This window comes from Lethenteron reissneri, chromosome 57 (genome assembly GCF_015708825.2).
Source record: "Lethenteron reissneri isolate LAM-NWPU_2019-01 chromosome 57, ASM1570882v1, whole genome shotgun sequence".
Lineage (NCBI taxonomy): Eukaryota > Metazoa > Chordata > Hyperoartia > Petromyzontiformes > Petromyzontidae > Lethenteron > Lethenteron reissneri.
In genome coordinates this window covers 5,427,720-5,454,644 of record NC_083835.1, presented here as the reverse complement: position 1 = coordinate 5,454,644, position 26,925 = coordinate 5,427,720, and the positions used below count along the sequence as shown (strand labels likewise).

At 50.5% G+C, this 26,925-nt stretch overlaps 1 protein-coding gene across 2 annotated transcripts in view; it reads right to left on the bottom strand.

Moving 5' to 3' along the window:
- The window catches only part of LOC133357275 (transcriptional coactivator YAP1-like), a 54,913-nt gene extending 34,623 nt beyond the window's left edge, over positions 1-20,290 (bottom strand). The window contains exons 1-2 of one of the 2 annotated variants that reach the window (XM_061575141.1): positions 20,054-20,290; positions 13,795-13,908 (exon numbers count right to left, since the gene is read on the bottom strand). In XM_061575141.1, coding sequence (XP_061431125.1) covers positions 13,795-13,908; positions 20,054-20,135 — 196 coding nt within the window. In that variant the 5' untranslated portion in view covers positions 20,136-20,290. The remainder of the gene's footprint in view (positions 1-13,794; positions 13,909-20,053) is intronic. The other variant, XM_061575142.1, reaches the window with a different exon arrangement.
- Positions 20,291-26,925: the final 6,635 nt, after the last annotated feature.

Below are 26,925 nucleotides of genomic sequence, written 5' to 3'. Positions count from 1 at the left end.
GCAAGCAAACCCATGGTGCCTCACAGGGCGAAGGGCTGCCGTGCCTCTCCATGCGTGCAGTCGAGATGCTCCTTGCCCGATTCTGCATGGGTTCTATGCAGTGGCGGCTCCTGCAAAATCTCTCAGGGGGGGCAAATGTCTGGATGATTGATAAGGATAAGGTCCACCCATGCAATGGATAAATTAACAGCTTAAGCATGTAAAGGCAACTTCACTTATTTAATATTAATGAAAAATAAAGTGACTCTTACAATACATCTTGTTTGTTTCTATACTCACTAGTAATACAATCCACTCAAGTTTCTTTTATTAAAGATTCCACTAGGTGGCGACAAATTATATTGTTGGATGAAACGTGCTTACGTATGATGACGTAAGCACGTTAGGGCGAGCCCTCCTGGAAGCCATTGACAATGCATTGCAGCGCCCCCCGTTCGAAAAAAAACATCTTTGAATGTAAGTCTATGGGGCCACTCGGGGCGATTCTCAGCCGGAGTGAAATCGCCCAAAAAGAGGCGGTACTCCACAGAACGTGACATGACGCTGATTGGACTATATCCAGAGGCACAGTGACGGCTAGCGTGACTCTGTGGTTGAATGACATTGGTGGTGCGTCGCCCAATCGCCCTAATGAAGAAACCGCCCCTGGTTCTGTGTAACAATGTTTTTGTTTGTCTACCAGGTAAGGCCCACCGAGCTGTTACAGCTCTTTTTCACAAGTGACCCGGCCACACAAAAGTGGGCTTATCGTGTGGAAATGTATAGCGGTAGCCAAACACTTCTAAACGCGTAGAGACCCATAGAGATGCATGGAGACCCAAAGAGATGCATGGAGACCCAAAGAGATGCATGGAGACCCATATAGGTTCAGAGACCATAGAGATCCATGGAGATGCATAGAGACCCATGGAGGTTCATAGAGACCCATAGAGATGCATAGAGACCCAAAGAGATGCATGGAGACCCATAGAGATTCAGAGACCATAGAGATACATGGAGACCCATGGAGACCATGTAGATCCATGGAGGTTCCTAGAGATGCATAGAGACCCATAGAGATGCATAGAGACCCATAGAGATTCATAGAGACTCATAGATATGCATAGAGATCCATGGAGGGTCATAGAGACCCATAGAGATGCATAGAGACCTATAGACATGCATAGAGAGGGAAAAACAGGAGGAGCCGGAGAAAAATTCCACGCGTCCACGGAGAGAGAGACACGCAAACTACAAATATACACAGCAGGGGTCGGGGTCAAACCCACGACCTGCATACAATGTAACTGATTTCAGACAAATATCACAGTGATGAAAAATTAGACTGCAAATGATTTGGGATTATGTAGCAGCAGCAGCATCGCCACCTGCTGAAAACAATGATTGAGATGCAGTGAGGCTCTCCTGGGTCAACCACGGTGGCTAGGAGATGTTAACTACCTCGCCTGGTATACAGGATGTCGTGGGTTCGATCCCAACCCCGACGCCTGCTGCTGTATATTTGGAGTTTGCGTGTCTCTCGCTCTCATCACCATCACGGTGGCTAGGAGATATTAACTACCTCGCCTGGTGTACAGGATGTCGTGGGTTCGATCCAAACCCTGACGATGCCTGCTGCTGTATATTTGGAGTTTGCATGTCTCTCTCCCCGTGGTTTTCAAAGGCTGCAGCCACTAGAGGCCGCTATGTCAAAAAAGAATCTTTCCTAGAAAAAAAATGTACAATTCTCATGTTGCTCAAACGGTGCTCGTCTCGATCGGACACGCATCGGAGAAATTCCACATTCCCATGCCGGCACCAGTCTACTCCACACAAGCACCGATTGTGTCCACTGTGACCCCTCTCTCTGGTGGGGGGGGGGGGGGGGGGGGGTGTGGCGCCAATGCAGAAGCCGTGCGGCGTGGGAAGAGACCCCCAGACCCTGGGAAGCAATTACGAAGCGGCGTAAACAGTCGATTACGCCGCAGGAGGGCGTGGTGTTCACGCACGTGTACATTGAACTTTTTTCGCACCGTACGTAGCCAACCAATGCTAATCGGAGGTGCGTTGCGGCGGGGGTGGGGGGGGCACAAAATGAAAGACAAAAAGCAGTTCTACAAAAAATGAGTTTTCAATCGAGAAGGACGCGGCCAAATTTCTATTTAAAGCTTTCATGACTGCAGGGATTCATATTATTGGTTCTTTCGGTAAAGTTACGTAGAAGGGAAATGATAAAAGAATAAAAATAAAAATAATAAAATACAATTATCAGGACGTTTCGGCCACAACGCAAGCAGCCGTCCTCAGGTGAAGAAACAGAGCGTCCTTAGGACGCGGTCTTCCCGACAGCTCTGTTTCTTCACCTGAGGACGGCTGCTTGCGTTGTGGCCAAAACGTCGTGAGAATTTTATTTTATTACGTTTTATTATTATTATTTCCCTTCTACGTGACTTTACTGAAAGAACCAACTGATATTTGTGTTTAGTTTGCTGCCTTTCCCCCGCACCTCCGATTGGCACGGTTGGCCACGTACGGTTCCAAAGAAGTTCAAAATACGCACACACATGCATAAATCATCATCGGTGGCCACGATCTATCAAACCTTTGCCGGTGTAAATCATTGGCATTTTTAATAAGCCGTGCACCCAAAACGTTGCGATCGCAGGCGGGGGAAAAGACTTAAATCCTGACGGGCTACAAATGTTCAAGGGGCCCTCTTCTTGATGTCGTGTATCGATTGCGCAAGGAGCTGGAAGATCGTCGTAGGAGGACGTCAGCGACGGCGAAAACGCTGCGGTAGCATCGCCGCTCGGCACTGGTTGGCACGACCTTCCCTTCTCAGCAATGGCGAGTATGGTTGTGTAAGGGAACGCGCCGTAATTAGTATTGGTACCAACTTCGTTCCACGTGTTTACGCAGGAAAAGCCTCGCCAAGCCTGCCAAGCTGGTCTTTGTGCAATAGGGGGCGACGTTGCCGTTTGTTATGGAAGGGAACCGTTGCGGAGCCGGCCCGAGAACAAGCAAACCTCGCTAGCTCGCAACAACCACAACAACAACAACAACCCCCACAACAACAACAACCGCCACAACAACAACAACCGCCGTTAGTCACCAAGTGGCGGTCGACGTCACCACGGAGAATCTCGGGCCGAGCCGTCATCGACTGACAACGGGCAAAGCCAGAGAGAGATCGAGCGTGACGATTACAATGGTCAATACATTTTTTCTGGCATAAGGTATTCCAAGGGTTTTAAGGTAATTTTGGGGTGCTGATTCCAAATCTGGCATCAGTTTTTGTCTATCACATCAGGTTTTTTGAGATATCAAATATTGCATTTTTCAATAAAAACTGCAGAAGAAAAATATTAAATAAATGCGGATATCTACGTAAAATTATATTATGAACACACTATCCTAAAAATACAGCACCATGTTTTAACACTAAGGCAGTCACTGACTCGCAACAACTTGCAATCATAAGTGACAGAATTAATTTGGGGTAAAATCAATGAAAATGGGGTATGCCGACAGCATAAAAATGAGATGTGATAGAACAAATCAGATTTGGAATCAGCACCCTGAAATTAGTCTAAAACAGCTGCAAAAGTCCAGGCCAGAAAAAAAATGTGTTTTTATGTTGACCAGTGTTATTAACGCGCGCGGCCGGCGCGCTAGGATCGACACTCGGCAATATCACCGCCGGATACAGGGGCTCTAATGCTTGCCAACATTCGACTTACGGACTTTCAGAGACACGAACAAACCCTGTCCGTACGTCCAGGTGCCCGTTCAGACTCAGATGTAGATGCCAGTGGCATCTACATCTGCAAAACGTGAAGAACCAGTGGCATCTACATCTGCAAAACATGAAGAACCAGTGGCATCTACATCTGCAGAACGTGAAGAACCAGTGGCATCTACATCTGCAGAACGTGAAGAACCAGTGGCATCTACATCTGCAGAACATGAAGAACCAGTGGCATCTACATCTGCAGAACGTGAAGAACCAGTGGCATCTACATCTGCACAACGTGAAGAACCAGTGGCATCTACATCTGCAGAACGTGAAGAACCAGTGGCATCTACATCTGCAGAACGTGAAGAACCAGTGGCATCTACATCTGCAGAACGTGAAGAACCAGTGGCATCTACATCTGCACAACATGAAGAACCAGTGGCATCTACATCTGCAGAACATGAAGAACCAGTGGCATCTACATCTGCAGAACGTGAAGAACCAGTGGCATCTACATCTGCAAAACGTGAAGAACCAGTGGCATCTACATCTGCAAAACATGAAGAACCAGTGGCATCTACATCTGCAGAACGTGAAGAACCAGTGGCATCTACATCTGCAGAACGTGAAGAACCAGTGGCATCTACATCTGCAGAACGTGAAGAACCAGTGGAATCTACATCTGCAGAACGTGAAGAACCAGTGGCATCTACATCTGCAGAACATGAAGAACCAGTGGCATCTACATCTGCAGAACGTGAAGAACCAGTAGCATCTACATCTGCAGAACGTGAAGAACTAGTGGCATCTACATCTGCAAAACGTGAAAACACAGTGGCATCTACATCTACAGGAGATTATACAACTTTTAAAGCCATTCCCCGTGTTTAGTGTACATGCCGTACAACGTGTTTAGAATCGACGGGAGTAAGTTGGACTTACGAACAAGACCTCTGGAACCTAACTCGTTCGTAAGTAGAGGAGTCCCTGTATATTTATCGATGCCAAATGAGCAGGACGGACGGCTGCTCCCCACCACCTCCCGTTCGGTCGGCCAACACGGGGGGGGGGGGGGGGGGAGCAGGGGGGAGGCACCGATACCCGTAATCCCTGATATCCGTAAGCAGGCACTTTGGAAGCAGGGGCAGGGGGCGGTGGTTTTGGGTTTTGTTGGCGGCACAGGAAATGAGGTTGGCTTCGCGAACCCGTTCTGCGTTGCGAGCGCTTTGGGGGGGGGGTTGTTTGGCCGCGGTGAATTTCCACGCGACGATCAAGGGCCACCTCTCGTTTTGTGTCCAGATTCTCTCGTGAGAAAGGGCTGCTCGTAGCTCGGTGGGCCTCGCCTGGAAAAATAAACGGAGTTTACAATTTATTGTTTTCACAGACCTAACATTGCCCCGCTTACTAACATCGCCCGCAGACGGCCCCATCACCTGTAGAGAAAAACATAGCCGGCAGACTAACAGGTTCTTGGGTATACAAAACACTGTCTACATAGAAGTGTGAGCTCAAATGCGAGTCTGGCGTGACGGTCTTCTTCGCTCCTTGCTCTCAAAACTTTTCCACCGCTTCCTCCCTCGCTTGCCTCCCTCTCTCTCTCTCGCTCGCTCGCTCTCTCCCTCCCCTCGCCCGTATCACGTGTATCTATCTGCTCAAGACTGGAAAACACCAACGAGCGGCCTGGGTTCGTTATCGGCCTTTGCTATTGTGCGGCAGAGGCAGCAGCAGCAGCGGCGACGGCATTGAGTCACTTGCGCCTTAGTTTAGTCTGGGAGTGCGGCGCACTTAAGCGATGACCTTAGATAGGATTCGTGCGGGCACAAAAGGCAACAATAAATTCCACCCGTATAGCCTCAATAGGCTTTTCAGGGCAAGTGCTGTTCAGCGAGGAAGCACCTTAACGAAGGCCACCACGGCACACGAGGGGGTTGGTGGGTGGGTGGCCCAGTGGCGATGTTTACACGGAGCACCAGGTACTCATTTGAGGCCGAGTAGACCTAGGAGAGGCCCAGGACCGGTTCCGATAATCGTCACTGGCGTTGGCCGCGGGCCGCGAATCGAACCCGGGCCGCCGGGTTTGTGGCGCGGTGCTCGCGAACCGCTGCGGGTGCGCGCACACCCACGCACGCACACACAGGCACCAACGGCCGAACATCGCATGGGAACGCGCAATAATCACAAAGCCGTGCGGGGCCTGTCTGTCTTTGGCAAAGTCCCCGTGACCACGCGCGCCGCCGATGTCATAACCAAAAAAAACCTTACGAACGAAAAAAAAAATCGCAGGCAACCATAAGAAAAACAAGATTGTCCCGACAGCTTTTAGGGGACGAGATTCGAGGTTTTGAACGGAAGTGGTCCGTCAATCAAACCGCCCGGGACGGGATTGGAAGCCGTCTATCGGTCGAAAGACGCGGCAACGGGTCAGAGGGGAGTGTACGGACCGATCGCACCTGGGGGAGGTTACTGGAGGAGGAGAAGGGAGGAGATCGTGGCCCCAATAAACCCAACAGGACGGGGCGGTGGGAAAGCCACTCCTTGCCCTTCATGTGGCGTGCGAGGAGGTAAAGCTGGATTTCACGGCTTTCGCACGCCCACAGGCGGAGACGCGTCCGAGGTCACTCGAAGGGATGCCGGAGGTAAAGCTCTCTCCTGATTTGATTGAGATAATTTCATTTATTGTTTTATTATTTTTTACCTACGTGACTTTACCGAAAAGCTCTCTCCTCTCCGATATCCGCTTCCATGGGCCGCTCCCTCTAAACCAGAGGTCGCAAACGGGTTTTGATTCCTTACCCGTACCCGGCCGCACCAGGGTCGCAAATGGGTACCCGTACCCGGCCGGGTACGGGTAGCCGTTCCCTACACGTACCCTACCCAAAATGAGTGACAAACGGTTACTCACCAGTGACTCACAGCCTACCCGTACCCGTACCCGGCCGCACCAGGGTCGCAAACGGCTACCCGTACCCGGCCGGGTACGGGTAGCCGGGTATCGGGTAGGGTACGGGTATCGGGTACCCGGTTGCGACCTCTGCTCTAAACGCGCGGAGATTTTTGTTGTCCGAACGGGATAAAAAATATATAGGGGAGGGGGTTTGGGGGGGCTTACTTTTTTCAAAAGCAAAAAAACTAAATCTAAAGTTGAGTGTTATTCCAAAATCTCCCCCGTTGGAAAAACAAAAATGTCGTAAAAAAAAAACCGCGTTATTTCGGTTCGTTCTCCGATGTCAAAATGTTCCAGGGCAAGTTTGCAAGAATGCGCGCACAATAAAAAGGTACGAGCGTGCGCGTACTCGCACGTAGCGGTGAGTCAAGCTCGTGCGCACGCGACGGCGTTGGCGGCGATTTCTTCCACACGTTGAATTGTAACTCATGGAACATTCCCCCCCCCCCACCAATTTATGTTGGCTTAACCCACGACAAAGAGACGCTTTCTCTAAATATGTCTATTTTTTTTTATTTCTTCACCTGGCAAAGAAAACGCTTTGGCAACGGCGGTTCGCAAATGTAGAAAAAAATCACGCCGTGCCAACCAAAATGTGACTCGGCTCACTGAGAGCAAAGACAAAGCTACCTCCTCCCCCCGTATAGCCTTTAACAGACTGTTGGGGCAAGTGCTGTTAGCGAGCAGCACCCTATGAAGGCCGGCACGTCACACGAGGAGGGGTTGATGGCCAGCGCCACCCGCGGAAGCCGTTGTCTCCCCAGTGGCGGTGTTTACACACCGCACCAGGTACTCATTGGAGCTTGAGTCAGTTTCAGTTTCATGTATTAGGTATAGCCCTGTGAGCCATTCGGCTCTTGAGTCGGGTGCAACCGCAACAAACAAAAACATGAACAAGAAACATCTTAAAGTGACTACGCGCAAACAGAAAAATCCAGGAAAAAACAGCAAAGTCTTCCAGAAAAAGCGCCGCATATCAACGCTGTGTGCAAAAATCCCAGTGGGATGCAAGTCAAACAATAACAACCATGAGACAATTTAGATTAAAGTTATCAGTCTACCTAGGGTGGAGTCCAGCACCACCCCCGGACAAAGATAAAGATCCCCCATATAGCCTTAACAGACTGTAGGGGCAAGTGCTGTTAGCGAGCACCTATGAGGGCCGGAACGGCACACGAGGGGGTGGGTGGCCAGCACCACGCCCGACCGCCTTTGTCTCCCCAGTGGCGATGTTTACACACCGCACCAGGTACTCATTTAAGGCTGAGTCGACCTAGGGGAAGCCCAGGACCGGTTCAGATAATCGTCACCGGTGTTGGCCGTGTGAGCGAGAATCGAACCCGGGTCGCCAGGTTCATAGCCGCTACACTACCGCTCCCGGACACACACAGACACACACACACACAAATACACACGGACACCAACACACCGATGTACAATACCACAAACATAGCCACCACCCCTACACGGATACCTGCCCGACCCACCCAACCACCTACCCTCGCCTAACCGCACCCCAGATCCCTCTCCACCAACCCTTCCCTCTCTCCCCGTTACCCCTCCTCACCCCCCTTCCTCTCCTACCCCACATGCCACCGGACCAATTTCCAAACCTCCCGGGGCACGAAAAATGAGAAGCAGATGTGGTGGGAAAGGGCCGAGGTCCTTGGTAGCGCGGGGAGAAGCGCCCCTCTGTTCAGACGCCTCGGATTCGGCATTATTTGCACGGTGTTTTAAGCGCCTGTGATAATCGCGAACGGTAATAATCGTTATTCTTTATTGTTAATTCTACTGTTATTAATTCTAGTTATATAATCGTTGTGATATTTATTGTATAATCATTAATGTTACGTAAAAATAACAATTCGTATAATGGGTTAAGTATATAATTATTATTAATATAATAGTATTATAATAAGTATTACTACTTTTTTTAATAATTATGAATAATACAATTATTCCTAATAATGTTTGAACATTTTATTATTAGAAAAGCAAAGTTAGAATAACTTTGCCGACTGTCCCATTATTATAATAACTATTATAATTATTATCACGTGACGTTTCCTATCTTAATTATTGACATAATTATTACACTGGTCAACACACTTTCTCTGGCATAAGGTATCCCAACGGTTTCAAGGTAATTTTGGGGTGCTGATTCCAAATCTGGCATCAGTTTTTGTCCATCACATCAAGTTTTTGAGATATCAAATGATGCATTTTCAATAAAAACTGCAGAAGAAAAATATTAAATAAATGTGGATATCTACATAAAATGATATTATAAACACACTATCCTAAAAATACAGCACCATATTCTAACACTAAAGCAGTCACTGACTCGCAACAACTTGCAATCGGGTAAAATCAATGAAAATGGGGTATGCCGATAGCATAAAAATTAGATGTGATAGAGCAAATCTGAGATCAGATTTGGAATCAGCACCCTGAAATCAGTCTAAAACAGCTGCAAAAGTCCAGGCCAGAATTAGTGTTAACAATCAGGCGTCGATTCATTCATTAACATCAACGGCCACGGGCTCACCGTCGTGTTATCGCGCGCGCGTCAAATTCGTATGTGTGAGATGGGCAGGATCTGAAAAAAAACCTCCCAAGGGCTCGGGTTCTGGTGTTTGAAACGTTTTAAATAGGTCCCTGCATCAGAGGTCGCAACCGGGTACCCGATACCCGTACCCTACCCGATACCCGGCTACCCGCACCCGGCCGGGTACGGGTACCCGTTTGCGACCCTGGTGCGGCCGGGTACGGGTAGGGGTAAGGAATCAAAACCCGTTTGCGACCTCTGCCCTGCATCGACGGACACAATATCCAATAGCGATTTAAAAACCACATTCATTCAATGAATTTTCTGTCGCACGTATCAAGGGGCGTAAAGTATACGTTGACGACTTGGATTGATCCAACATATCCGAGAAACCGGTGGGGTAGGGGAGGGAGGGCCTAAGATACAAAACCTCACGATCGATCCTGGACACGTGTGGATTCTGATGACCATTCTGATATTTTGTAGGCCCACCCCTACGATTACCACGAAGAAGTCACGGCCGAGCAACGGCAGCGCGGCCATCGGAAATTGTTCGTCTCTGAACCTCCGGTTACATGATCGTCGACGACGTGGCTGGCAAACTGACGCCAAGGGGAAAAACGAAATGATTTTTCAAGGTTCGAGTGCGGTGACTTGCCGCGTCCCGAACGTACCTTTCGAGTCGAATGAACGCATACTCTTAGTTCTTTCGGTAAAGTCACGTAGGTAAAATTCACCTGAAGACGGAAGCTTGTGTTGACTCCGAAACGTCGTGATTTTTATTGTTTATTTTTATTTTTTATTAATTTTACCTACGTGACTTTACCGAAAGAACTAAGAGTATGAATCCTTGCAGTCACGAAAGCTTCAAATCGAATGAACGCGTTCATTTCGAACACGTTCGTCGATAAACGTTCAACGACTTCACGTGGCTGTCCACGATATCTAACGTGCGCTTAGTCCGTCTCTCCCCTCCGATTAAGCAGCCTCAGGCCCCCTCATAACCTTTGCATGAACCGTCACCCACGCTTCCGCGGCCGTCCGGAACGCTTTCTTCCCTTCCGATATTGGGAAGTCACCGGGAGCCGTGCACTTTTAAATCGCCATCGTCTGGATTGTCAAACGCACCTTTGTTTCCACCCCCCCCCCCTTCACGGACCTGCCTTTTGTGCGTCTAGATTAGCGCGGTTGGCTACGGTACGGTGCGACAGAAGATCAACGTACGCACGCGTGCGTAACCTCTTCACTTGTGCGTAACCTTCACCTGACGATGTCGGCGCGGGGTTGAGAGGGAGGGTCAGGAAAACTCGCTAGCGGTTTAAGCCCGTAACCCGCTTGCCCGCCCTCCGGTGCCATGGCCTCGGAGGCCTGGGGAGAGGGGGGTGGGTGGCGAGTTGTACTGGGGCGATACTCTCGCTGGCGGCAGAGAGAGCCTCATTTAGCGGTCATTTGCCAGGCGCGCAAAAACCAGCGGGCGAGTGGAGGTGCTTCTATGTCTGCGGCCACGCGAGGCGGTGGCGGTGGAGTGTTCGCTTGCTGCTGCCGCTTGTGTTGTTGTTGTGTTGTTGGTGGTTGCTGCGGATTTGATCGCCAGCTGTTGCCATGAAGTAAAATGGAATCTCGAATCCCTTCACCACCCCCCCCTCGACCCTTAGCCCCCTCCCCCCCCCCGCCGCCCCTGGCACTCGCCACCCCACTCTCCCACCGCCTCTTGTTTACGAAATGAAAATCTTCTGCCGAGACGTGTGCACGCCGCTGGCCTACCCAGCTACGTAGGGCTGGCTTTGGGCCCAGGGCGCAGAACGACTGGCAAATGCGTGGCGTGCGGCACACACGGGGGTGCTGTACATGCAAAAGGCGAACAAAGAAAAAAGAAAAAAAACGCCCCAAAAAAATTTCGGATGTTACGACGACAACAACAAAATATGAATTGTTGAATTAAATTGACAGACTAGGGCGCAGCAAGCGGTTAAAACTTTGGCCAACTTTTCCCGAGAGAAAAAACAATTTTTTTTTTTTACTATTTGACGGCAACGCTCGTCTCGGAGAGGGCCTGTGGGGCTCGAATTGCGAGAGAGGGAAAAAGAAACTACCGCCACCACAACCACCACCACAATCACCACCACCACAACAACCACCACCACCACAACAACCACCACCACCACAAACATCACTACAACCACCACCACCACAAACACCACAACCACCACCACAACCACCACAACCACCACCAACCACCACCACAACCACCACAACCACAACCACCACAACCACAACACCACAACCACCACCACCACCACAACCACCACAACAACCACCACCCCTTAACGGTTTTCCAGGTGCCACACTGCCAAGTCAAAGCGGGTGGTATTCTAGCAACTGCGTCGTGGCGAAGCCCAAGGCACACGTTTTGCGGCATAATTAAATTGCAAACAAATAACGTGATACCACAGGGCCCCCGTGTGCAGCGGTGTATAATTATTGTGAATTAATGTAATGATTTAACGTGAATTATGAACAGCCCCCGGTTCGTCCATCGACCGCTGGATGGAGGCCTCCACGCGCCGTGTCAATTGTGGCGGTCATCGTCGTTCGACCGTACTTCACCGCGCTCGCTAGTGCGGGTTGGTGGAGCGGTGGTGCAGTGGTTAGCACGCCTTGCACTAGGCACCCGGCGACCCGAGTTCGAATCCCGGCGACGAGTATTTGAACTGGTCCGAGGGCCTCCGCCCGAGGTCGACTCAGCCTCAAATGAGTACCCGGTGCGATGTGTAAACATTGCCACTGGGGAGACAAAGGCGGCCGGGAGTGGTGCTGGCCACCCACCCCCTCGTGTGCTTTTCCGGCCTTCATTAGAACGTGAAGAACCAGTGGCATCTATATCTGCAGAACGTGAAGAACCAGCGGCATCTGCATCTGCAGAATGTGAAGAACCAGTGGCATCTACATCTGCAGAACGTGAAGAATCAGTAGCATCTACATTTGCAGAACGTGAAGAATCAGTAGCATCTACATCTACAGAACGTGAAGAATCAGTGGCATCTACATCTGCACAACGTGAAGAACCAGTGGCATCTACATCTGAAGAACATGAAGAACCAGTGGCATCTACATCTGCAGAACGTGAAGAACCAGTGGCATCTACATCTGCAGAACGTGAAGAATCAGTAGCATCTACATTTGCAGAACGTGAAGAATCAGTAGCATCTACATCTGCAGAACGTGAAGAACCAGTGGCATCTACATCTGCACAACATGAAGAACCAGTGGCATCTAAATCTGCAGAACATGAAGAACCAGTGGCATCTACATCCACTGGAGATTATACAACTGTTAAAGCCATTCTCCGTGTTAAGTGTACATGCCGTAGAACATGTTTGGAATCGACAGGAGTCAAGTTGGACATACGAACAAATCGACTTATGAACAGACCTCTGGAACCTAACTCATTCGTAAGTAGAGGAGTGTGTGTGTGTGATGAGCGCGGCTTACAAGTGCGGTAAGTAAACAATAACGCAATACGTTCGTCAAAAACACGGAGTGCTGTGTGGCCTTGACAATAAATAAATAAATAACACAAATCATATTAATAATAGGGTGACGTTCCAGGCAATCGCCACGGTGGCTATGAGCTGTTAACTACCTCGCCTGATATACAGGAGGTCGTGGGTTCGATCCCAACCCTGACGCCTGCTGCTGTATATTTTGAGTTTGCGTGTCTCTCTCTCATCAGCATCACGGTGGCTATGAGCTGTTAACTACCTCGCCTGGTGTACAGGAGGTCGTGGGTTCGATCCCAACCCTGACGCATGCTGCTGTATATTTGGAGTTTGCGTGTCTCTCTCTCTCATCATCACGGTGGCTATGAGCTGTTAACTACCTCGCCTGGTATACAGGAGGTCGTGGGTTCGATCCCAACCCTGACGCATGCTGCTGTATATTTGGAGTTTGCGTGTCTCTCTTCTCTCATCATCACGGTGGCCATGTTAACTACCTCGCCTGGTATACAGGAGGTCGTGGGTTCGATCCCAACCCTGACGCCTGCTGCTGTATATTTGGAGTTTGCATGTTCTCCCCGTGGTCACGTGTATTTTTCTCCGGGTCCTCCGGTTTTCCCCCCTCCACATTTAGAATCAACGTCACGCGTCTGGGAGTACTTGGCTTCAATACATTTCCACGCGACGACGATGGTGGTGAGCCCACTCCGTTGGGCAATTATTTGCGATGGCCGGGTTGCTTCTGAAAAAAATGTTTTCAGTAAGCTCAGTGGCCCTACCTGCTAATATAAAAAATAGTTTAGTTTTAGTTGCCATAGCGCGTGGCCACAAGCACAGTCGCGTCGTCGACGATTGCGCCGACACTCTTCCCGTTTTGTTCAACCGCGCTCGAACCGCCATCCGCCGACCGCGAAACGCCGCCACGAAAGTAACTCGAGCGAGAGGTAAGCGAAGCCCGGATCTGACGGATCGATCGACGGATCGATCGATCGATCGAATCGCGGGAGGGGGGGCGGGGGGGGGGGGCGGGGAGAGGGGGGGGCCAAAGAGCGCTTTGTATCCAAATGGTAAAGCGTCGCCACGGACTTACTGTAGCGAGGGTCAAGTCGTGGATCCAGCCATGACGTGGTTTTGTTTTTGTGATTTATGAAATAAATTTCGCCTTCAGGAGTACAGGCTTGCTCCCAGCCTTCCGGAAGGGGACCTGCATTAACACAAAGGACACGAGAGTGTTAGAATTTGTTTTTATCTTTTATTATTATTATAATTGTTTATGATTTTTTCTATTTTTAATCGGTTAAATCTACACTACGTTAGAGTTTCAAGGTAACCCGCGGTTTAATGCCGATGAAAAATAAAATAAATAGGATTGCGTGCTGCTGCTGCTGGATATATGTTGGTTTGCGTTCAGTCGGCTCCGCTGTGACCGCACAACTCTTTAATCAAATAAGCGCCAAATTTGTGCCCTTCATTTTACGCCTTTGGTCGACCGGTTGGGTGGATTGTTCGCAAAAGCCTTAGTTGGAGGCCCGAGCTGTGGAGGTGGTGGTGGCGGTGGTGGTGGCGGTGGTGGAGGTGGTGGTGGGTGCTTCGACTCTTATAAATGCCGACAGCCAAAGCTTCGCGAGGATAAAACCTGGGATTGTGAGGAGAGAGTCTGTGTGTGTGAGAGTGAGGAGAGAGTGAGTCTGTGTCTGTGAGAGTGAGGAGTGAGCGAATCTGTGTCTGTGAGGAGAGAGTGAGTCCGTGTCTGTGAGAGTGAGGAGAGAGTGAGTCTGTCTGTGTCTGTGAGGAGAGAGTGAGTCTGTGTCTGTGAGAGTGAGGAGTGAGCGAATCTGCGTCTGTGAGAGTGAGGAGAGAGTGAATCTGTGTCTGTGAGGAGAGAGTGAGTCCGTGTCTGTGAGAGTGAGGAGAGAGTGTGTCTGTCTGTGTCTGTGAGGAGAGAGTGAGTCTGTGTCTGTGAGAGTGAGGAGTGAGCGAATCTGCGTCTGTGAGAGTGAGGAGAGAGTGAGTCTGTCTGTGTCTGTGAGGAGAGAGTGAGTCTGTGTCTGTGAGAGTGAGGAGTGAGCGAATCTGCGTCTGTGAGAGTGAGGAGAGAGTGAGTCCGTGTCTGGGGGATGAGAGAAAGAAAGCCATTGGCCGAGACTCCAAACTGAAAACGTTCCTGGAAAATCAAAGACCCCGCCGGAAATGTTAGTATTTTTGTTCGCTCAGCAAAAAAAATGTTGCGCAAAGGAATTGCTTGAATCCGGTCAACACGCGCCGTGTTATCCTGATCATGTACACAGGAGGTCGTCGATTCGATTCCGATCACGACGCCTGCCGATGTCGCACGCGGCACATGCATGACGTCGCACACGCACGTCACACGCACACCTGTGACGTCACACGACACGCCCACGCGAGACCGCTACCGTCACGCGCACACCTGTGACGTCACACACGACGCGCCCACGCGAGACTGCTACGTCACGCGCACACCTGTGACGTCACACACGACGCGCCCACGCGAGACTGCTACGTCACGCGCACACCTGTGACGTCACACACGACACGCCCACGCGAGACTGCTCCGTCACGCGCGTCGCGCGCACACCTGTGACGTCACACACGACACACCCACGCGAGACCGCTTCGTCACGCGCGTCACGAGCCCACCTGTGACGTCACACACGACACGCCCACGCGAGACTGCCACGTCACGCGCGTCGCGCGCACACCTGTGACGTCACACACGACGCCCACGCGAGACTGCTACCGTCACAAGAGATCCCCGCGACGTCATTGGCAGGCGTGGCGACCCGCCCCACCGCGCAAGCGGCGGCGGTCCAATGAATAATTTTTGTTTAAAAACGACGACGCGAAAATCATCCCGGGGAGAATTTTAGTTTCGTCTTCTCGTCTCTCGAACACCCGCGGAACCACGGAGCGGCGGGCTGCCGGAATCGCGCGCGAAGAACGACCGGAGGCAACGCACGAGACGACGCCGCCGCCGCTGCGTTGCAGTCGTCCCCGACCGACGACGAACGCAGTGACCCCGCGCTCCCTGGCCATGCTCTCACACCGTGAAGGACTGGGGGGGGGGGGGGGTGGAGAGGGCCTCTAAATATACACGAAAAAAGAAAGTGAATAATAAGTAAACAAATAAAAAAAGATTGACGAATAAAATGTTTAAATCGGTCCGAAGTAAAGTATGAAACAAATGAAAATGTGTACCGTTAAGTGAATAAAATAATTATAAAATACGTGTTAATTAATGAATTGAACATAAACAACATACAAAATGTAGAGAAATGCTGAGTGAATATATAAACCAGTACAGCCCAAAAAAAACTACGAATCAACACGAAACATGAGGGAGATCGGGATACAAAGTTCTCTCAAACGATAAGATTCTTTCAGATGCGATAAAAATCTACAGGCAAGCCCTCGATGGGGCCTCTGAGGCTTGATGTCGCTGAGGGATACAGCGTTGTCATGGTGGAGAGATGTTAACTACCTCTCCTGGTATACAGGAGATCGTGGGTTCGATCCCGACCCCGATACCTGCTGTATATTTGGAGTTTGCGTGTCTCTCTCTCATCATCATCATGGTGGCTAGGAGATGGTAACTACCTCGCCTGGTATACAGGAGGTCGCGGGTTCGCTCCCGAACCTGACGCCTGCTGCTGTATATTTGGAGTCTGTGTGTCTCTCTCGCTCATCATCACGGTGGCTAGGAAATGTTAACTACCTCGCCTGGTATACAGGAGATCATGCGTTCGATCCAGACCCCGATACCTGCTGTATATTTGGAGTTTGCGTGTCTCTCTCCTCATCATCACGGTGGCTCGGAGATGTTAACTACCTCGCCTGGTATACAGGAGATCGTGGGTTCGATCCCAACCCCGATACCTGCTGTATATTTGGAGTTTGCGTGTCTCTCTCTCATCATCATCACGGTGACTAGGAGATGTTAACTACCTCGTCTGGTATACACGAGATTATGGGTTCGATCCCGACCTTGACGCCTGCTGCATATTTGGAGTTTGCGTGTCTCTCTTTCATCATCACCATGGTGGCTAGGAGATGGTAACTACCTCGCCTGGTATACAGGAGATCGTGGGTTCGATCCCGACCTTGACGCCTGCTGCATATTTGGAGTTTGCGTGTCTCTCTCTCTCTTTTATTGTCATCACGGTGGCTAGGAGATGTTAACTCCCTCTCCTGGTATACAGGAGATCGTGGGTTCGCTCCCGAACCTGACGCCTGCTGCTGTATATTTTGAGTTTGTGTGTCTCTCTCTCTTTCATTGTCATCACTGTGGCGAGGAGATGTTAACTCCCTCTCTCCTGGTGTGCAGGAGATCGTGGGTTCGATCCCGACCCCGATACCTGCTGTATATTTAGAGTTTGCGTGTCTCTCATCATAATCACAGTGGCTAGGAGATGTTAACTACCTCGCCTGGTATACAGGAGGTTGTGGATTCGATCCCAACATTGACGCATGCTGTGTATTTGGAATCTGCGTGTCTCTCTCTCTTTCATTATCATCACGGTGGCGAGGAGATCTTAACTACCTCGCCTGGTATACAGGAGATCGTGGGTTCGATCCCGACCCCGATACCTGCTGTATATTTGGAGTTTGCGTGTCTCTCTCATCATCATCACGGTGGCTCGGAGATGTTAACTACCTCGCCTGGTATACAGGAGGTCGTGGGTTCGCTCCCGAACCTGACGCCTGCTGCTGTATATTTGGAGTCTGTGTGTCTCTCTCTCTCATCATCACGGTGGCTAGGAAATGTTAACTACCTCGCCTGGTATACAGGAGATCGTGGGTTCGATCCCGACTCCGATACCTGCTGTATATTTGGAGTTTGCGTGTTTCTCTCTCATCATCATCACGGTGGCTAGGAGATGTTAACTACCTCGCCTGGTATACAGGAGATCGTGCGTTCGATCCCCACCCCGATACCTGCTATATATTTGGAGTTTGCGTGTTCTCTCTCATCATCATCACGGTGGCTAGGAAATGTTAACTACCTCGCCTGGTATACAGGAGATCGTGGGTTCGATCCCGACTCCGATACCTGCTGTATATTTGGAGTTTGCGTGTCTCTCTCTCATCATCATCACGGTGGCTATGAACTGTTAACTACCTCGCCTGGTATACAGGAGATCGTGCGTTCGATCCCGACCCCGATAACTGTTGTATATTTGGAGTTTGTGTCTCTCTCTCATCATCATCACGGTGGCTCGGAGATGTTAACTACCTCGCCTGGTATACAGGAGATCGTGGGTTCGATCCCCACCCCGATACCTGCTATATATTTGGAGTTTGCGTGTCTCTCTCATCATCATCACGGTGGCTCGGAGATGTTAACTACCTCGCCTGGTATACAGGAGATCGTGGGTTCGATCCCCACCCCGATACCTGCTATATATTTAGAGTTTGCGTGTCTCTCTCATCATCACCACGGTGGTTAGGAGATGTTAACTACCTCGCCTGGTGTACAGGAGGTCGTGGGTTCGATCCCGACCCCGATACCTGCTGTATATTTGGAGTTTGCGTGTCTCTCTCATCATCATCACGGTGGCTCGGAGATGTTAACTACCTCGCCTGGTGTACAGGAGATCATGGGTTCGATCCCGACCCCGACATTTGGAGTTTGCGTGTCTCTCTCTCTCTCCCCGTGGTCGCGTGGATTTTTTTCCAATGTCCTCCGATTTTTCCCCTCCACATTTAGACACAACATCACGCGTTTAGAATATCTGGCCGCAGCTATCAATTTCCACACGATGACGACGACGATGACGACGATGACGACAAGCCGCCACTTCGTCGACCAATCATTTGTGACGGCCGGGGTCGCGTCTGAAAAAGAGCTACGTAGCTCAGCGGGGCCTTTACCTGGCAAAATAAACAAAATATATTTCGTTGTTCCACTCCCCCCAACGCCCCCCCCCCCCCCACCTCATACAAGGCCTCAAATAAGCTAAGCAGGGTGGAGGGTCGGGAGACAGCGACCGAGGAACGAGGGGCGAGGGGCGCAAACCGCCGCAGAGAACAAACATTGCACCATATTCTTGGTTCTTTCGGTAAAGTCACGTAGAAGGGAAACAATAAAATAAAAAAATAAAAAACAATACAAATTCTCACGACGTTTCGATCGCAACACAAGCAATCATCATCAGGTGTGAAAACCACAGCAAGAAATTTTGAAAAAAGCTGTGGATTTCACACCTGATGATGATTGCTTGTGTTGCGATCGAAACGTCGTGAGGATTTTATTGTTTTATATTTTTATTATTTTATCGTTTCCCTTCTACGTGACTTTACCGAAAGAACCAAGAATATGAATCCCTGCAGTCACGAAAGCTTTCAATCAAAATGTAAACATTGCACCGTTTAGGCCGCCTCTTCTGTTATTTCCTTTCCGTTCTTTACGTCAGGCGCGTGTTTTTGTTGTCCCCCTCTCTCCCTTCCACCCGTACTTAAAACAAAAAGTTCCCCTCCTTTCCCCCTTTGGGTGGGTGAGACGGACCCCCACACCCCCTGCCACATGGTTTGGGGGCAGCGGGCCCATTCCCTCGTTTTGTATATCCCCCCCGCTTTTCACTATCGGTTTGGCTTCGTGTTGACGGTGTGTGTCTGCGCACGTGATGGATCGGGGCCTAAAATTGCCTCGATGAAAATGAACGTGTCAAATAATGACGAAGCTAATGGTTTAAAAAATATATGTTAAAAAATTGTTCAGTTTTTTTTATTTCATGTCATAATCAGCATAATTTCAAAATCACGGAGAGCGAGTTTGTGAATATCCAGCAAGCGCTGTGTTGAGTAATTCAAAATCTCGGATAGTGAATTCGTATGTAACAAGGGAACGCTGTGTTGTGTAATTCTAAATCACAAATAGTGAATTTGTGGAAATCAGGGAATGCTGTATTGTGTAATTCTAAATCTCGGATAGTGAATTCTTATATAACTAGGGAACGCTTTGTTGTGTAATTCAAAATCACAGACAGTGAATTTGTGGAAACCAGGGAATGCTGTATTGTGTAATTCTAAATCACGGATAGTGAATTCGTATATAACCAGGGAACGCTTTGTTGTGTAATTCAAAATCTCGGATATTGAATTCGTATATAACCAGGGAATGCTGTATTGTGTAATTCAAAATCACGGATATTGAATTCGTATATAACCAGGGAATGCTGTATTGTGTAATTCAAAATCACGGATATTGAATTCGTATATAACCAGGGAACGCTGTATTGTGTAATTCAAAAAAGTCGCGGACAGCGAGTTTGTGACGAACAAGGGGATGCTGTAGCAGCCCGAGCCGTTCAAGGTGCAGGGTTCTGACTTACCCAGATTCTGCTGCTGCTGCTGCTGCACTCCCATGCCACGCTGCTGCTGCGTCGCTGGGCTGGCTGGAGAAGGGAGAATCATTTGAGGGCCCAAAGATTTACGGGGATCTTGCCACGTTGTCGTCTGGTCGATGTGACTGCATTCGGATATACACACACACACAGCATCGTCACCTTCAACATCATCGATCAATTTTCGATGTAAAGCTTTCGTGACTGCAGGGATTCATCTTCTTGGTTCTTTCGGTAAAGTCACGTAGAATGGAAGTAATAAAATAATAAAAATTAAACATAATAAAGATTTCGATTTAAAGCTTTCGTGACTGCAGGGATTCATCTTCTTGGTTCTTTCGGTAAAGTCACGTAGAAGGAAAGTAATAAAATAATAAAAATAAAACATTATAAAATGATTCTCACGGCTGCTTGCGTTGTGGCCGAAACGTCGTGAGAATTATTTTATTATGTTTTATTTTTATTATTTTATTATTTCCCTTCTACGTGACTTTACCGAAAGAACCAAGAAGATCATCGATCATTGTCAATGATCAACATCACTTCGGGGGAAACAGTGACACAGCAGTTTATGGAATCAGAATTAAACTTTATATACTGGAGGAACAAACGTTTCAAAAACACAATAGGAGTGAAAAGTGTAAGAAAGGTAAACAAATCGCTAAAAATAAATACAGATAAAACTAATCTATTTTTTTTTTATCTTACCAGGTAAAGCCCACTGAGCTATTAGCTTCTTTTTCAGAAGCGACGTGGCTATCACAAATGAAAGGTCAACAAAGTGGCTCATCATCATCATCACATGGGAAATTTAAAGCAGCAAAATAATCTCAATCATGTAAATGCACTCAGCCTCGAGACACGAGTTCGATTCCCGGACACGTGCTAATCTACGCACACCGCACACTCAACCTGGAGACACGAGTTCGACTCCCGGACACGTGCTAATCTACGCACACCGCACACTCAACCTGGAGACACGAGTTCGATTCCCGGACACGTGCTAATCTACGCACACCGCACACTCAACCTGGAGACACGAGTTCGATTCCTGGACACGTGCTAATCTACGCACACCGCACACTCACCCTGGAGACACGAGTTCGATTCCCGGACACGTGCTAATCTACGCACACCGCGCACTCAGCCTGGAGACACGAGTTCGATTCCCGGACACGTACTAATCTACGCACACCGCACACTCAACCTGGAGACACGAGTTCGACTCCTGGACACGTACTAATCTACACACACCGCACACTCAACCTGGAGACACGAGTTCGATTCCCGGACACGTGCTAATCTACGCACACCGCGCACTCAGCCTGGAGACACGAGTTCGATTCCCGGACACGTACTAATCTACGCACACCGCACACTCAACCTGGAGACACGAGTTCGACTCCTGGACACGTACTAATCTACACACACCGCACACTCAACCTGGAGACACGAGTTCGATTCCCGGATACGTGCTAATCTAAGTACACCGTGCACTCAGCCTGGAGACACGAGTTCGATTCCCGGACACGTACTAATCTACGCACACCGCGCACTCAGCCTGGAGACACGAGTTCGATTCCCGGACACGTACTAATCTACGCACACCGCACACTCAACCTGGAGACACGAGTTCGACTCCCGGACACGTACTAATCTACGCACACCGCACACTCAACCTGGAGACACGAGTTCGACTCCCGGACACGTACTAATCTACGCACACCGCACACTCAGCCTGCAGACACGAGTTCGACTCCCGAACACGTACTAATCTACGCACACCGCGCACTCAGCCTGCAGACACGAGTTCGACTCCCGGACACGTACTAATCTACGCACACCGCACACTCAGCCTGCAGACACGAGTTCGACTCCCGGACACGTACTAATCTACGCACACCGCACACTCAGCCTGGAGACACAAGTTCGACTCCTGGACACGTACTAATCTACGCACACCGCACACTCAGCCTGCAGACACGAGTTCGACTCCTGGACACGTACTAATCTACGCACACCGCACACTCAGCCTGGAGACACGAGTTCGATTCCCGGACACGTACTAATCTACGCACACCGCACACTCAACCTGGAGACACGAGTTCGACTCCTGGACACGTACTAATCTACGCACACCGCACACTCAGCCTGCAGACACGAGTTCGACTCCCGGACACGTACTAATCTACGCACACCGCACACTCAGCCTGGAGACACGAGTTCGACTCCCGGACACGTACTAATCTACGCACACCGCACACTCAGCCTGGAGACACGAGTTCGACTCCCGGACACGTACTAATCTACGCACACCGCGCACTCAACCTGGAGACACAAGTTTGACTCCCGGACACGTACTAATCTACGCACACCGCACACTCAACCTGGAGACACGAGTTCGACTCCCGGACACGTACTAATCTACACACACCGCGCACTCAGCCTGCAGACACGAGTTCGATTCCCGGACACGTACTAATCTACGCACACCGCACACTCAACCTGGAGACACGAGTTCGATTCCCGGACACGTGCTAATCTACGCACACCGCACACTCAGCCTGGAGACACAAGTTTGACTCCCGGACACGTACTAATCTACACACACCGCACACTCAACCTGGAGACACGAGTTCGATTCCCGGACACGTACTAATCTACGCACACCGCACACTCACCCTGGAGACACGAGTTCGATTCCCGGACACGTACTAATCTACGCACACCGCACACTCAGCCTGCAGACACGAGTTCGACTCCTGGACACGTGCTAATCTACGCACACCGCGCACTCAGCCTGCAGACACGAGTTCGACTCCTGGACACGTGCTAATCTACGCACACCGCACACTCAACCTGGAGACACGAGTTCGACTCCTGGACACGTGCTAATCTACGCACACCGCACACTCAGCCTGGAGACACGAGTTCGACTCCCGGACACGTACTAATCTACGCACACCGCACACTCAGCCTGGAGACACGAGTTCGACTCCCGGACACGTACTAATCTACGCACACCGCGCACTCAACCTGGAGACACGAGTTCGACTCCCGGACACGTACTAATCTACGCACACCGCACACTCAGCCTGGAGACACGAGTTCGATTCCGGGACACGTGTGACATCTCAACCAGCCCTGCCTATCGAACGATGGCACCAACCCGCAATGACCGGCATGGTGAAGTATGGTCAAACAACTGCTGGGGGGGGGGGTGGGGGGCGAGATGCACCTTTCTGGGGGTGTGCGAGACACGGGCAGATTGTTCTTTTTGAAGGTAAACCATCGAAAGCGCAACTCGAGCACGGGCAAAGTGAGTAACAACTTACTTTGTTTCATCAAGCCCGACGTATTTATTAACATTATATATATAAAACAAAAATTGCGATTGAGAACCAATGGGGTGCAAGGCTGCAATAAAGCTCAAGAACCATTGACCGCGAATTTATAATTTTTTATTAAAAGTGCGTCGCTTGCGTGGAAACTCGGTGCGGCGGGAGGGGTGGGTGGGTGGGTGGTTGATTGACTCATTGACTCAGCCCATCATCTCTCCGGGGGGGGGGGGGGGGTCGCTAAAACGAGTACCAACTTCGTGGTGGTGGTGGTGGGATATCGAAAGGGTGTGGAATGTCCACGGCTGCTGCAAACAGCTCCCTGCCCCATTGCTCATTTCAGTTGAAATCCGCCGCTCATCTTGCAGCAACAGCAGCACCGCACTGCCCTTTATGACGATGGAAGAAAGGAAAAATAGCAGAGAAAGGAGGGTGGGCGGGGGGGTATACAGGAAGGATGTAAAATAGATGGGGGGGGGGGGCGATGGGTCGAGGGGGGGGGAGAAGAGAAGTGAAGCTATGGGATGAAAAAAATCAAGTGGGTGGGTGGTTGGATGGAGGGATGGGTGGTTGGGTGTGTGGATGCATGGGTGTGTGGATGCGTGGGTGGGTTGTTGGGTGGGTGGGTTGTTGGGTGGGTGCGTTGTTGTTGGGTGGGTGGGTGGTTGGATGGAGGGATGGGTGGTTGGGTGTGTGGATGCATGGGTGTGTGGATGCGTGGGTGGGTTGTTGGGTCGGTGGGTTGTTGGGTGGGTGTGTGGGTGGGTAGTTGAATGGAGGGATGGGTGGTTGGGTGTGTGGATGCGTGGGTGGGTTGTTGGGTGGGTGAGTGTGTGCGTGGGTGAGTGCGTGCGTGGGTGAGTGCGTGCGTGGGTGTGTAACTGCATGGGTGGGTGGGTGGGTGAATGCGTGGGTGGGTGGGTGAGTGCGTGGGTGGTTGGCTGCGTGGGTGAGTGTATGCGTGGGGGGGGTTGGTGGAAAGTGTGAGTGGGTGGGTGGGTGAAAGGGTAATTGGGTGGGTGAGTGGGTGGGGGGCAGCTGGGGCGTTTAATGTTGCCTCTTTTTTCCACTTCCGTGACCTTTGGCCCAGTTGAGTTTTGAGGTTGGTCACATGACACGGGGCCAGCGGGTCACGTGGTCTCCTGGATCCGATACTCGCAGAAACTACGATTGCGGCGGCAACAACAACCGCACTAAAAAAAAACAGCTGGTGGCCGAGATCACCTTACGAGTGAATGCGGCGGTCCGGGCGCAAGCGGGATTAGGGGGCCGGCGAAGGGGGGGGCAGGCCAGCCCCTGGTGCTTAATCGGGGGAGTCTTACTCTTTGTTTTTTTCGGTAAAGTCACGTAGGTAAAAATTTAATAAATGAAAAGACAACTAAATTAAATCACGACGTTTCGGAGGCAACACAAGCTTCCGTCTTCAGGTAGAACCCTTACAGACAAATTCGTTTATTTATTTTTTACCTACGTGACTTTACCGGAAAAAAAACAAAGAGTACGTCTCCCTTGCAGTCACGAAAACTTCAAATCGAGGGAGTCTTCTTCATTTCCTTCTGCCCTTCGCCAGCGCCAGTCGCACCGCCATCGTCGCCCACCAAACTTCTTTCGCGCCGTACGTAGCCGATCATGCCAAATCGGGAGCACCTTCTTGTTTTAGCAGCGAGCCGACTGTCGTGCATCCAAGGTCACGGCTGCCGAACGCGCGGCGTTACTTCTAAGCGCCAAGTAGAACAACCAGGGGCACCCGGAGCCCCAACAGTCTGGAACGATATCCCTCTGTCTTAATTTTAGAACTTTCGTGACTGCAGTAAATGATTATTTGGTTCTTTCGGTTAAGTCACGTCTAAAGATAAAATAATAAATTAAATTAAATAATAGCATACGACGTTTCGATTGCAACACAAGCAATCATCATCAGGTATAATGAAATAGCGACATAAAATCTAACCAGAAAACTATAGACAGACATATTAGCAGACAGATATCACCAAGATACATAGAGGGAGCAACACAGGAACCAGAGATGATCACCCCTCTCTGGTTCCTGTGTTGCTCCCTCTATGTATCTTGGTGATATCTGTCTGCTAATATGTCTGTCTATAGTTTTCTGGTTAGATTTTATGTCGATATCCCTCTGCACATTCGCAGCATCACCTCAATCGCCTCCTTCAAGAGACACTTAAAAACTCACCTCTACAATCACGCTTTTGAGCGACTCTGAGCTTGACTCCGCGCCTCTGAGTTGCGGCCACTACGCCTGCAAATCTGCGCGCGTTACAAATTGTACTATTATTATTATTAAAGAAAAAAAAACTAAAACCACGCGACCACGGCGGAGAGGGAGATCGAGAGAAGGAGAGACACGCGCAGACTCCAAATACACAGGCGTCAGGCGTCGGGATCAAACCCACGAACCTCCTGTATGCCAGGCGAGCTAGTCAACATCCACGCTACTCTGGTGCGTCCAATACAGCTTTCAGCAGCAGTAGCAGCAGTAGCAGCAGCAGTAGCAGCAGCAGCAGTAGCAGCAGCAGCAGCAGCAACAGCAGCAGCAGTAGCAGCAGCAGTAGCAGCAGCAGCAGGAGCAGCAGTAGCAGCAGCAGTAGTAGCAGTAGCAGCAGTAGCAGCAGCAGTAGCAGCAGGACGGGATCGTCCTTCTCGACATGACACAGGACCCGCAGCGTTCTTGTACCACGCACCTGGCCACGGAAGTTGGAACAGCCTCGACGGAACGTGCATGCCCGCTCGCGTACTCACACACGTACTCACACACGCGCGCACCAATCCAATGCCCGACATTCGCCATTAAGTGACGGCGGCGTCACCACGGCGCCCGTGCCAGGCCAGGTGCACTTTGAGGCTACCACGTGAAGTGGTCGAAGGCTCGCTGACTGACAGGCCTCACGTGGTGCCATGGGTTGGCCGACTGAGATGATCGGTAGATGCACCACCAGCTGTACCCACCCTATGGTGCCAGGCTAGGTGCAGGAGGAGGTCTCGCGACAGACCCAGCAGGTGCCATTTGTTGGCTGACCGAGATGACCGGTAGATGCACCACCAGCTGTACCCACCCTATGGTGCCAGGCTAGGTGCAGGAGGAGGTCTCGCGACAGACCCAGCAGGTGCCATGGGTTGGCTGACCGAGACGACCGGTAGATGCACCACCAGCTGTACCCCCCCCTACTGTGCCAGGCTAGGTGCAGGAGGAGGTATCGGGACAGACCCAGCAGGTGCCATGGGTTGGCTGACCGAGATGATTGGTAGATGCACCACCAGCTGTACCCACCCTATGGTGCCAGGCTAGGTGCAGGAGGAGGTCTCGCGACAGACCCAGCAGGTGCCATTTGTTGGCTGACCGAGATGACCGGTAGATGCACCACCAGCTGTACCCACCCTATGGTGCCAGGCTAGGTGCAGGAGGAGGTATCGGGACAGACCCAGCAGGTGCCATGGGTTGGCTGACCGAGATGACCGGTAGATGCACCACCAGCTGTACCCACCCTACGGTGCCAGGCTAGG